General features: G+C 39.6%; 1 protein-coding gene across 2 annotated transcripts in view; it reads right to left on the reverse strand.

Annotated features, from left to right (window-relative positions):
* The window catches only part of KANSL1 (KAT8 regulatory NSL complex subunit 1), a 151,495-nt gene that overhangs the window by 34,169 nt on the left and 104,469 nt on the right, over positions 1-12,857 (reverse strand). For both annotated transcript variants that reach the window (XM_028157468.2, XM_028157465.2), the window contains exons 5-6: positions 3,095-3,207; positions 2,426-2,621 (exon numbers count right to left, since the gene is read on the reverse strand). In XM_028157468.2, the coding sequence (XP_028013269.2) occupies positions 2,426-2,621; positions 3,095-3,207 (309 nt within the window). The remainder of the gene's footprint in view (positions 1-2,425; positions 2,622-3,094; positions 3,208-12,857) is intronic.

Here is a 12,857-nt window from a genome sequence, read left to right on the forward strand (position 1 = left end):
CTTAGCTAATTCACTAATATCTAACATATTAGACCCTTAAAGTGATGAATATAAGTAGCAATATAGACAATTTATAATGATCAGCCCTTATATTACCATGAAATCGTGATATAGGGAAATAACCCAAATATAACACATAAAGATGACAGAAGGCAAGATGCTTACTCAATAGCAAAGATCACTGATACTGGTAAACAACCAAGATAGAGAGAATGGCCTTTGTTTCCGACTTTGGCAGAACTCCAGTATTTCTGCTATAACCAGCAAATGGTTTATTTTCCAAACTCAATTTATTTCTTTGTTTTATTTTCCATGCAGCTTACTTTTGCATATGCCGGGATGACTGTTTTATTTATTTTACTTACTTACTTATTTATTTATTTATCACCCAAGGATATGTTTATTGATTTTAGGGAGGAAGAGAGAGGTAGGGAGGGAAAGAGGGAGAGAGAAACATCAATGTGAGAAACATTAATCAGTTGCAGATTCAGATGAACCTTCAAACTACTTATGTGCCCTGACCAGGAATCAGATTCACAAGCTTTTGGTGTATGGGACAAACAGGACAATGCACCAATCAACTGAGCCACCTGGCCAGGACAGGATGATTGTTTTAGAAATTGGTACTGGAATCAAAGCGTCTTTATTATGCTCCGTGTGTCTCCTCCTTGCCTCAACTATTTTTTAAAAATGTATGTATACCTTCAAATATTAATGAGAAACCTGCAAAATATCTTATTCTTTTCTGGTATTTTGGTAGTTCAGGCAGTCTGAAGATTAAACAAGAGAAATGGTACAGCCTGACAGTTAATTTTCACTTATAATACTTTTCTTTAAAAAAAAAAAATCATGGTAACATTATATAGTTTAAATGCATACTATAACAAAATAAGCTAAATACTGAAAATCCACTGTCCAAATATTAATGGTTCCAACAAATCTCTTCTCTACCCTTCTCCTTAATCATTAGTTTTTCTCATCAGCAAAACTATTTTAACAGTTCTCTCTTAAGAAAGATTCCCCTTGAAACAGGCTCTCGGCCTACCTTTACAGAAAACATTCTTTTGACAGTATTATCTACAAGTTTCCTCAATTCCTTCCCTCCCATTCTCTCCTGTACCTACTCTGATCAGAATTCACTCTTCTTCCTCTAACAAAACTGCTCATAGAGTTCTCCAATAACCCTGGCTCCCATCATATCCAATGGTCAAGTCTCAATTTTTTCTAACTTGACCTATCTGCAGCATCTAAGAGATGATCTTTCCTTCCTCTCTGAAACACTTTCTTCACTTGCCTTGCACATACCACACTTAGTTTTCCTTCTACTTCACCAGTCACTCCACTCCTTCCTCCTACTCTCTTCCTTATCTTTATCTACAAGCTTTGGAATGCTCAAGGCTTAATTCCATCTGAGCAACCAGATGTTCCTCATTCCTTTCCTCTGCTGCATTTTTTTCTTCCCCAGCACTTAACATTATAGGACATAATATAAACTTCATTTATTATTTTTTTCATGAGATTAAGGATTTTTGTGTTTTTGTTTAGTGTATTCCCAGCACACAGAACAGATATAGCTCATTGGAGGAGCTCAAAAAATATTTTTGGATGAGTGAATGAACAAACAAAAACAAGTACTAACAGCTACAGCCACTCGGTACTAGTAACTTATGAGCCAGACATCCCAATAAGCAAGTTACATGCATTTCATTTAACCCTCCAACAACCCTATGAGATCTCAGAGGCTGGGAGTAGGAGTGTTGGAGGAGGTATTAACTTGCCCCAAATCACAAAACTAGCGGCAATGCCATGATTTTAACCCAAGTTTATCCTTTTCAAAGTTAGTACTCTTAACCATTACATGACATTAATTTTACTGGAGTATTAATTATTTCATTAGTTTTGAAATAAATCCAACTTTGCTATTTGAAGAGTCAGCAATCAAACTTCCTATAGTTGTGAATCAATCTCCATTTTCCCTGTGAAGACATTCATTTAGCAACCAATTTAGAAATTTTAATGGAAACTCGTATTTAAAAGAAAAGCATTCCACATTGCCATTTTTAGTGATACCAGTACAAATGAAAAGACGCACCAATGTTTTTCAAAATGTTGTGGCAGCATTTCAATTTTCTCTCTCCCATTTCAATTAAAAAGCTCAAGCCAATGGTTTCCAAACCTGGCTGAAGAGTCACCTAGGAGTTTTTCGTTTTTTAAAAACAAGATTTCACTCGAGAGCAAGTGAATCAGAATCTCTGGGAAACAGGGTTAAGGAGCCTAGTATTTTTTAAAACTCCCCAGGAAACCTTGGTGGTTGGCCAAGTTTGGAAAACACTAGTTAAATGAAGCAAAGTTGGCAAAAGACTAATACTTCTATCTGAGCATCTGGCTCATGGTTTAATAATGATCAAACCTCACTGGTACTGACCTTCTTGGAAAGAGGAACGATGCTGTTGGGTCGAACAAGCCTCCGTTTCTTACAGCTTAGCACAGGACGTGTTCGGGCTGCCACACAGGTGCCATCAGTTGATGAAGAAACTAGATTCAGTCGTTGTTTTTTATGTAATTGTTCCTCAGCATCAGAGTTGTCACCTGGAATGTGGTCCGCCAAGACAGGCTGCAGACTACACAAGAGGAAGAAATAATATTCGCTTTTCAGAAGACTCAAGGAAACAAAGCCTCTAATACTGGTTCAACCTCCTCTACTTGTAAATGTCCACAGACACACGTAAGTATTCTGAAGCAGAAGGAGTTCATCTCCTGATGCTGATATCTGCCAGCCTTTAGGAATTTAATTTGTTCCAAAAAAGAGGATTTTATGTAAACACTTCTGAGGAATTCTACCAACCCTATGACCAATCACAATGTTTCACAATAATTGTAGGACCTTTTACTTTTCTACACGATGAGTCAATTTTAGGCGTAAGTAAAAGGGAAATACATTAGCATGCTAATTATACTTGCTACAGTAGAAGACGTGCACAATATTATTATGTGATGAGGTTTCTGTCTTTAAACCAGGGTTAGTCCTGGCTAGGAATAACTAAGAGCTCTTTTACAAGCATACTGAGTGTAAGAAGTGGAAGAGATAACTTACGTGTTAATAACTCCATTGACAGGTCTCAATGCTCCATATGATTTGGTAGATAATGACTCTGAAGGATGACCAGAGGCACCATGGTTTTCCAGTGGCTGAGAAACAGACTCAGTCTGAATAAGGAAAAGAAAACAAAAATACACTATCAACAACATTTAACCAACAGCACCCAGTCTGAAATACAGCACCATTTCATTTAAATAAAATACATAAAATTTCTGATGAACAACTAGAAAAATGAAATTTGTACGACTAACAACAACAAAAAAAGAAAACAATTAATTAGCTTTTGCTTTGGGAGAAGTTGGGTGTGCAGAACCATAATATTTAGCAGATTAATAGTAATAAGTGCCTACACCTTGAGAGGGAACTGACCTAAACCAGTGGTCGCCAACCTTTCGGACCTCATGGACCACCAGTGGTCCATGGACCACGGGTTGGCAACCGCTGACCTAAACAATTCAATGGAACAAAAGCTTAGCAAAACGATTACATAGTAAATAATAAGAATCTTCAACTAAAGGTCAAGAAGAATATTTAAGTTCAGTACTGAGTCAAATAAGAGGGCATTTAAATTACTTATTTCTGCTTAACTTCACAGTGTTTGCTGAAAGCCTGTTTCCAGAAAACCATAATTTGTATAAAAATACATATATATCTGTTAAAAATAAAAAATCAATAAAATATCAATGAATAACTAATTACCCAATATTATCAGGTAGTAACTATTTTCTTTGGACTATACAAATCTAATATATGCTTAGTAACAGCAAAAACTTTTTAAAAAGGAAGGTGGAAAGAATATGGAAAGTTTTCATTTAAATATTTTGAAATGAATTATATATTTACTAGGCTCAGATATTTACTAGGCTCAGAAGGGATAGGGTCAGCCATGAGATGTCAATCATATGGAGTCTCTGAAGTATCTATAACAATAAAAGCGTAATATGCAAATAGACCAAACGGCCGAATAGCGGAATGACCATCCAGACAACCACGCTACGACATCCACTGGTGCCAGGCTAGCCAAGGCGGGTGTGATGCGAGTGGTCAGGGGCCCGGCCATCACCCCATGATCACCCTGCAAAGGGAGGCCCAGGCCACCAGCTGGCAGGGTGATGGATCAATCAGGGAACTCCACGATCGCCCCAAAGAGGGAGGCCCAGGCCACCAACCGGTGGGCTGCGGTGGGTGGGTAGGGCTTCCCTCTGTGCGGCAATCCATCACAGAGCCCCAGATAGTGAGTAGGGCCTACCTCTTTGGGGCAATCCATCACGGAGCCCTGCAATCAATCGCCCCAAAGAGGGAGGCCCAGGCTACCCTGTGGTGGCGCTGCAGCGGGTGGGCAGGGCCGACCTCTTTGGGGTGATCCATCACAGGGCTCCCAGACTGTGAGAGGGCACAGGCCAGGCTTAGGGACCCCCCTCCCTCAGTGCATGCATTTCGTACACCAGGCCTCTAGTAGGCAATAAAGCCACAGATGCAGTTATCCCTCAGTTCTGTGAGTTGTTGGAATACCACAGTATGGCTGTGCTCCTTGTCACCTTACATTTAGAATGACTTAGGGGGTGTTCTGAAGTTCTCCTTCCTGTATAATAAAGCCAATATTTTTAATTTTAATTTTTTAAATTAATTTCAGAGAGGAAGGGAGAGAGAGAGAAACATCAATGATGAGAATCATTAATCAGCTGCCTCCCGCACATGGAATGGAGCCCACAACCTAGCATGTGCCCTGACCGAGAATCGAACTGTGACCCCCTGGTTCCTAGGTCGATGCTCAATCCCTGAGGCACACAGCCAATATTTTGAGCTGAAATTCTATTCAATATTGCTCAATTTTGTTTTTATCAAAATAGCATATAAACAGGTATCCTAATATATAAAAAGGCACGAGCCATCACGACCAAAAAAAAAAAAAAAAAAACCAGATGGACGAATGAACAGCAGGCTGCATGGGGCGACCAGGCTGATAGGGGGGTTAGTGAGGGCCGACCACATGACTGAACAGCAGGTTGCGTGGGGCGACCAGGCTGGCAGGGGGTGGGGAGGTTGGGGGGGCAGTTGGGGGCAACTAGGACGGCAGGCAAGCAGTTAGGAGCCAGCGGTCCCAGATTGTGACAGGGATGTCCCCCGAGGGGTCCCGGATTGGAGAGGGTGCAGGCTGGGCTGAGGGAACCGCCCCACCCGTGCACAAATTTCGTGTACCAGGCCTCTGGTACCAGTATACTTCAATGAGTGAACACTGGGAAACTCTCCGTCTTCCTTCTCAGATACTCTATACATCTTCTAAGTTATCACAAATATCTTGAACAATTACATTAGTTTATGATGCCAAAATTATGGTAAATTGGCACATATCCTCATTGCCTTAAATGCTATACTGATTCTCTTTTGAATAGTAATGTGACATTAAGTAGTTATAAAGATGTTCAAATCTTTTGATAAAGTATTTTATTCAACACTAAAAATCTATCTTAAATAATTCAACCAACACATTCCCTAAAATCTTAAAATATACAAAGGTGGTCACTGCAATTGATATTAATAAACTAAGTGTTCAACATTAGAGGAATAGTTGTAAATTGTGACCACATGAAACCAGAAAATTAAAAATAATCATAAAGGACATTTCTTCCTTTATGCCAGAAGAATACTTAAAGATAAAAAATTAATAGTCTTCTAAAGATTTTGGAAAAGGGCTAAATTCAAGTATTTTATTAAATACAATCTTTAGTGTCTAAACATATACATACATAGATAATAACATGTTATAGAAGTAAAACTATCCTGAAAATTCCTTTATATTTAGATAATTATTTTTACATTAAAAGAATAGATAAACCCAAATACCCTTCTGAATAATGCTAGTGAGGACTTACCATTCAGGGGGAACCCCAAAAAGCCCAAACAAATATTATAATGTGACAAATGATTGGAAAATCTAAAGTACTTAAGATTCAGGTTGGCATTAACTAGCAGATGTGTGACTCCAGGCATATTACAGCTTTTATAGATTTCAGAAGTTCTGATTTAGAGGAAGAATTGTCCTTTGAACATGAAAATGCTGAGACTGAAAATTCTGCTGATATATGGATCTTAAGAACTTCTATCAATTTCACCTTCACTTAAAATAACAGCTTTTAGTATTAAACTGTGGCAGATCAGTTTAAGTAATAGATTGACTACACTTAAGATTTTTTTTGTAAGAATGATGGGGGAATTATCTGCAAGGACACCTGCCAAGACAAAATATTGCCATTTTTTAATACTCTGATTTCCAAACAAATTTGTCATTCTTATAGAAAGTCTAAAGGAAAAAAAGGCACAAATCACCAGTAATCTTACCACCTATAGAAAACTACTACTAAGAGCCTAGTTTTTCATGCCAACATCAAACTCTCTGAACGCCTAATAATCTGGCCACTCAGAGAGAGAGAGAGAGAGAGAGAGAGAGAGAGAGAGAGAGAGAGAGAGAGAGAGAGAGAGAGAATCCTACCTAATAATAGACAAATATGCAAATTGACCGTACCTTCACTATGCCCGCGATTGGCCAGGAGGCGCTGGGGGGGGGGGGCGGGGCGGGACTCGGGGTGGTTGGGGTGGCCGATTGGGGCGGCTCGAGCTCAGCGTCTGTGCCATGGCTGTGCTGCGGCACAGAAGGGGCATCTGGGGCAGTGAACTCACGTCCCACCGCGGACCATCAAAAGCGGGGGAGCTGGGTGCCTGTCCGCTCAGGCCTGGTGCACCAGCGGACAGGCACCAGGTCTTTCAGAAGCCTTCGCCACGCCCGAGGCTTCTGAAAGGCCTGGTGCACCGCGGACAGGCACCCAGCTCCCCCGTGATCGAAAGCGAAAGCGAGTAGGGGACCCTCTAATATATATATATAAGAGGCCTGGTGCATGAATTCATGCATGGGTGGGGTCTGGCCAGGGCGAGGGGACATGGCCTGCTGCTAGTTGAACTCCTGGTCGAAGGGACAATTTGCATATTTGCCTTTTATTTATATAGGATATACACTGAGTGGCCAGATTATTATGCGTTCAGAGATCATAATAATCTGGCCACTCGGTGTATATGCCATTAATCTTCAAGGTGAACTCTATGGATTTTCTTAGAGGAACCCAAACTTTCCTGGGGGGTAATTCAGGCTCCAAATTAAAATTGAAGTCAAAAGGCAAAACATTATTTAGAACAGAAATGTTTGTCAAGGATATAGAGGCACACAGCAATCAAAAGCATGAACATTAGTGAGGAAATGTGCCTGGACTCCAGTCCCTACCACAAAGAAAAGCACTGACTATTCATCAAGGACCTGCTCAGAGACCTTGGGATATCATGTAATCACACGGATCCAAAAGCAAAACATTGGGACACTCATTCTTAAAATATTAACACCAATCCTCCATTAGTGTCCTATCTAGAAAAGAAAAACCCAATCACATGTAAGTTTACTTGAGCTTTTAAATGCATTCACATTGCCTTAAAACAAAAGTGAACACGCCCTTCTCTTCCAGTACAAAAGGCTGCAAATACAGAGGGTAGAAAAACATTAACAAATATCTTACAAATATGAAATCCACACACTAATTTAAGCTTAATCATTACTACTGCAGTTTTATATCATTAGTATTTTCAAGAAACTAAAGCATGACTCAGATATTTGTCATCAAATGGGAAAATAAAAAGGATGAAAAAATTTAAGTCTCTCCCATCAAGAAAGGATACAGAGCTTCTCTTGACTTTTATACGATGTTCAGATACGTGATGAGCAGAGTAAAAAAGGTGAAGTGATAGTACAGAATATTTATGTAACATATCCCCCCCTTTTCTCCCACAAAGCAGAGCCCCAGTAAGTTATTGAAGTGATTTTTTTACCCCTGACTGAAAGGGGCTGGGGTATGGAATAAAATTAATACAGCAATGAGATTCAAATTCGTTATTCATATACAGCAGGCATCTGGTTCATTACTCCACCCTCTTGGCCACACATATTAAGTGTGCCAAAGAGCCCTTAATGGAAAGCTAGATAATAAATTAAGGTTTCTATGAATGTGACTACTGTAGGGATCTCACATAAGTGATCTCATCAGTATTTGTCCTTTGGGGGGCTTGCTTATTTCACTCAGAATGTCTTCAGGGATCATCAGGTTGCAGCATGTGTCAGAATTTCTTTCCTTTTAAAGTAAATTCAGTTTTAAAATCTCCCAAATTATCACATAGTTTTGCAGTGAGCCGGGAGGGTATCCGCCTACTTCTGCTTGTATCTTCCAGGGTTGCTGAGGGGATCTGATGAGACAATGCACAGGAACCACTGGGAAACTTTGTGCTGCGTGTGCCAGTCTGGGTGGTTTCATTCCCACTAGAAAGGCCTGCGTGGCCCCCATGGGGTTGTTCATTGGCCATCATTCAGTGGAGCCTGACTTCATGAGCCTCTTCTGTTCCAGAAGGACCGGGTCCTGCAGCTTGTCTGGGGCGTTCAGAGTGTGGTGGCCACCAGTCTCCCCTTCCTATGATTGTCTTCTTGATTAACTGATGCCTTTATCATTGTGAAATGTTCTGTTTTTTAGCTCTGGTAATATTTTTCATCACAAAAACTATTTTACTGACATTAATATACCCACAATAACTTTCTTATGCTTACTGTTCACAAAATATAACTTTTCCTGTCCTTTTATTCCCCATAAATCTGAGTTTCCAATTGATATTACTTGCCTTCAACCTAAAGAAATGTGTTTAAATGCAGATATTCTGCCAACAAATTGTCTCAGCTTTTCTTTATCTAAAAATGATTTTTTGGCTCAGTGGTTGAGCATCTACCTATGAACCAGGAAGTCATGGTTCAATTCCCAGTCAGAGCACATGCCCGGGTTTTGGGTTCAATCCCCAAGGTGGGCGTGCAGAAGGCAGTCAATCAATGATTCTCTCCCATCATTGATGTTTCTAGCTCTCTCTCCCACTCTAAAACCAATAAAACTATATTTAAAAAGAGGGAAAAAAATAAAAATGACTTTATTTCATCTTATTTTTAAAAGACAATAAAGTTTTTGCTATTATAGAATGTTGAGTGGCACCCTCCACCCCCAATTTTAAATATCTCATTCCACTGTTTCTGACAAGACGTCACCAATCATCACCAATGTTTTCTTATATGAAATGTATCTTTCTTCCTTCCTCTGGCTACTTCCAAGATTTTCTTCACCTGATTTTCATCACTTTATATTTCTCATACTTACTATTCTTTGAATTTCCTGAATCTGTAAATTGACCTTTCTCATTAAAATATCCAGTTACTTTTTCCTCAAAAATTTGTTTCTTGTACCATTCTCTCTCCTTCTGAACTTGAATTATATATATTCACTGTTTCTCCAAGACTATGTTCATTCCTGAACATTTAAATCTTTGTTCTTTGGATTAACTAATTTCTACTGACCTGTTGTCGTTATCTGACCCTTTCTTATGTAGACTTCAATCTGCTCTTAAATTTATTTGAATACTGAACTTTTAATTCTACAATTTTTATTCATTTCCATTTGATTCTTTAGTTTTCATCTCTCTACAGAGATTTCCCCATGTTTGCTCTTTATATTCTATTTGAAATCTCCATGCACATTTTTATTAGCTGCTTTTAAGACTTTATTGCCTAATTTCAACTTCCGAGTCATTTCAGTACGTTTCTATTGACTACCTTTACTCATGTCTAAGGGCACATTTTCTTACTTACTGATACATCTTTTCTGGTGGTTTTTTTTGGTATGATATATTGTGGAGAATTTGAATTAAGTTAATTTTCCTGAAGCATGTAAATTTTTGCTCTAGCAGGCAAACTTCTAATTAGTTAGAAACCAACTAAATACTAATTTTGTGGAGCTGGTTTTATGTTCTTGTAGAAACATATTGGAGTCTATTTTGGATTTCTCCTTAATCTTCTGGTGAGGAGTTGCTTAGTCCTGGGAACATCTTTATATCCTAAAGCATGAGTCTTCTTTGGTATCAATGTAAGGCCCAAGGTATTTACCAAGTCGTGTGTGGATTCAAACTCTAAATTCTATCTTCCTTGCAACGGGCAGGCTAATTCTGTGCTCAACTCTTCCAACCTACCAACTGTTTATTTCTACTAGGCTCTATCAAATCTTCCATTAACGTGTGCAGTTCAGGGCTTAGATTAAGATCTGAGTAGGATTTATATAGATTATGGGGCCAAGCCCTCTCCTAACCCCATAACTCTTCTCTCTTTACCACTATTCTCTCCCTTAATTTCTAGCTCTGCAAGGCAATGATATTGTAGCTCTCTAGTTAAGTTCCAGATACCCTGTGCTACAGGGACTGAAGAGACCCGTCATCTCTGAGAATATTTTTTATCTGAAATTTTGTTGAGTTTCTTTGGTACGTTTCAAATAGTCTTCACATACCTAGTAACACACATAGGGGATCGGGCCTAAACCGGCAGTCAGAGAGCCCTCTCATAATCCTGGACCGCTGGCTCCTAATCACTTACCTGCCTGCCGGCCTGGTCGCCCCAACTGCCCCCCTCACCAGCCTGGTCGCCCCATGCAGCCTGATGTTCAGTCATTTGGTCGTCCCTCACTAACCCACCCGTCGGCCTGGTTGTAGGCAGCCAATTGTGAGGGCGTGAGGGTCAATTTGCATATTACCGCTTTATTATATAAGATTATGTATAACAGGATACTATAAAAATTAAGTTATGATTTTTTAATTAAAACATTTCTTACATACCATTATATTGGCTGGACTGCAAAAATATTCACTGTGGGCCACATGTGGCCCATGGGCCATGGGTTTGGCATGCTTGGTATTCAGGATGAAGCTCCAACCAAATGAGCCACCTATCCAGCCAGGGCTGCATCCAGTGGTTTTTTTTTTTTTTTTTAATCACAGGTCAGGCCCCTTTAAAATAACTTAATTTCAGCCTTAGCAGATGTGGCTCAGTTGGCTGGAGCATCGGCCTATGCAAAGAAAGGTGGCGGGTTCAATTCCCTGTCAGAGCACATACGAGAGGCAATTGATCAATGTTTCTCTCTCACATCAATGTTTTCCTCCCTCCCTCCCCCCCCCCCCCCCCCGCCGCCCTCCCAAGGTCAATAAAAAAAAAAAAAATCCAGTTGTGAGGATTTAAAAATTTATTTTTTTAAATATATTTTTATTGATTTCAGAGAGAGAGGGAGAGGGAGAGAGAGATAGAAAGATCAATGATGAGAAAGAATCATTATTTGGCTTCCTACTGCACGCCCTCTACTGGGCGAAGTTTGACACACCAAGCTCAAAAGGTTGCCCGCAACCAGGCATGTGCCCTTGACTGGAATCGAACCCGTGACCCTTCAGTCCACAGGCCAATGCTCTATCCACTGAGCCAAACCAGCCAGGGCTAAAAATTTTTTTAAATAAAATAACTTAGATTCAGCAATATCTGTACTATGCTCATAACCAAAGCAATATATACGTATGTTCTCTTTTTAAAAGTCATTCAATTTAGAAATGAGGCAAAAGGATTATTGTGTCCTTTCAGTGTAACACTGGAACATTATCTAACAAGCCCAGTTAAAGATCATTATGACTCTCCATCAATGATTTAACTTTTTTTTACTTTTTTAAAAAATAAATCTTTATTGTTCAGATTATTACAATTATACCCCCCCCCATAGCTCCCCTCCACCCGGTTCCCACCCCACCCTCTTACCTTACCCACCCCGCACTGTCCTCATCCATAGGTGTACGATTTTTGTTGAGTCTCTTCCCACACCCCCCACACCCCTTTCCCCCCTAGAATTGTCAGTCCACTCCTTCTATGCCCCTGATTCTATTATATTCACCAGTTTATTATGTTCATCAGATTTTTTATTCACTTGATTTTTAGATTCACTTGTTGATAGATATGTATTTGTTGTTCATAATTTTTATCTTTACCTTTTTCTTCCTCTTCTTAAAGAATACCTTTCAGCATTTCATATAATATTGGTTTGGCGGTGATGAACTCCTTTAGCTTTTTCTTATCTGTGAAGCTCTTTATCTCACCTTCAATTCTGAATGATAGCTTTGCTGGGTAGAGTAATCTTGGTTGTAGGTTCTTGCTATTCATCACTTTGAATATTTCTTGCCACTCACATCTGGCCTGCATAGTTTCTGTTGAGAAATAAGCTGACAATCATGTGGGTGCTCCCTTGTAGGTAACTAACTGTTTTTCTCTTGCTGCTTTTAATATTCTCTCTCTGTCTTTTGCTCTTGGCATTTTAATTATGATGTGTCTTGGTGTGGTCCTCTTTGGAATCCTTTGGTTTGGGGTTCTGTGCACTTCCTGGGCTTGTAAGTCTATTTCTTTCACCAGGTGGGGGTAGTTTTCAGTCATTATTTCTTCAAATAGCTTTTTAGTATCTTGTTCTCTCTCTTCTTCTGGCAACCCCATAATTCGGATGTTGGTATGCTTGAAGTTATCCCAGAGTCTCCTTACACTATCCTCATTTTTTTTTTTTTCTTTTCCAGTTGGGTGTTTGCTTCTTTGTATTTCAAATCTTTGACTTGATTCTTGCGTTCCAATAGTCTGCTGTTGGATCTCTGTATATCAGTGATGGGCAACCTTTTGAGCTTGGTGTGTCAAACTTCGCCAAAAAACAGCGTAACTCGGGAAGTGTGTCACTTTGAGGAAAAAGCATTATTTCGCAAATGTTTCATCCTCAGGAGCAGCAAATGTTTCATCCTCGGCATGTGGCTGCCTCAGCGGCCGCGTGTCATCAGAAATGTCTACACGTGT

The sequence above is a fragment of the Eptesicus fuscus genome, chromosome 20 (genome assembly GCF_027574615.1).
Source record: "Eptesicus fuscus isolate TK198812 chromosome 20, DD_ASM_mEF_20220401, whole genome shotgun sequence".
NCBI lineage: Eukaryota > Metazoa > Chordata > Mammalia > Chiroptera > Vespertilionidae > Eptesicus > Eptesicus fuscus.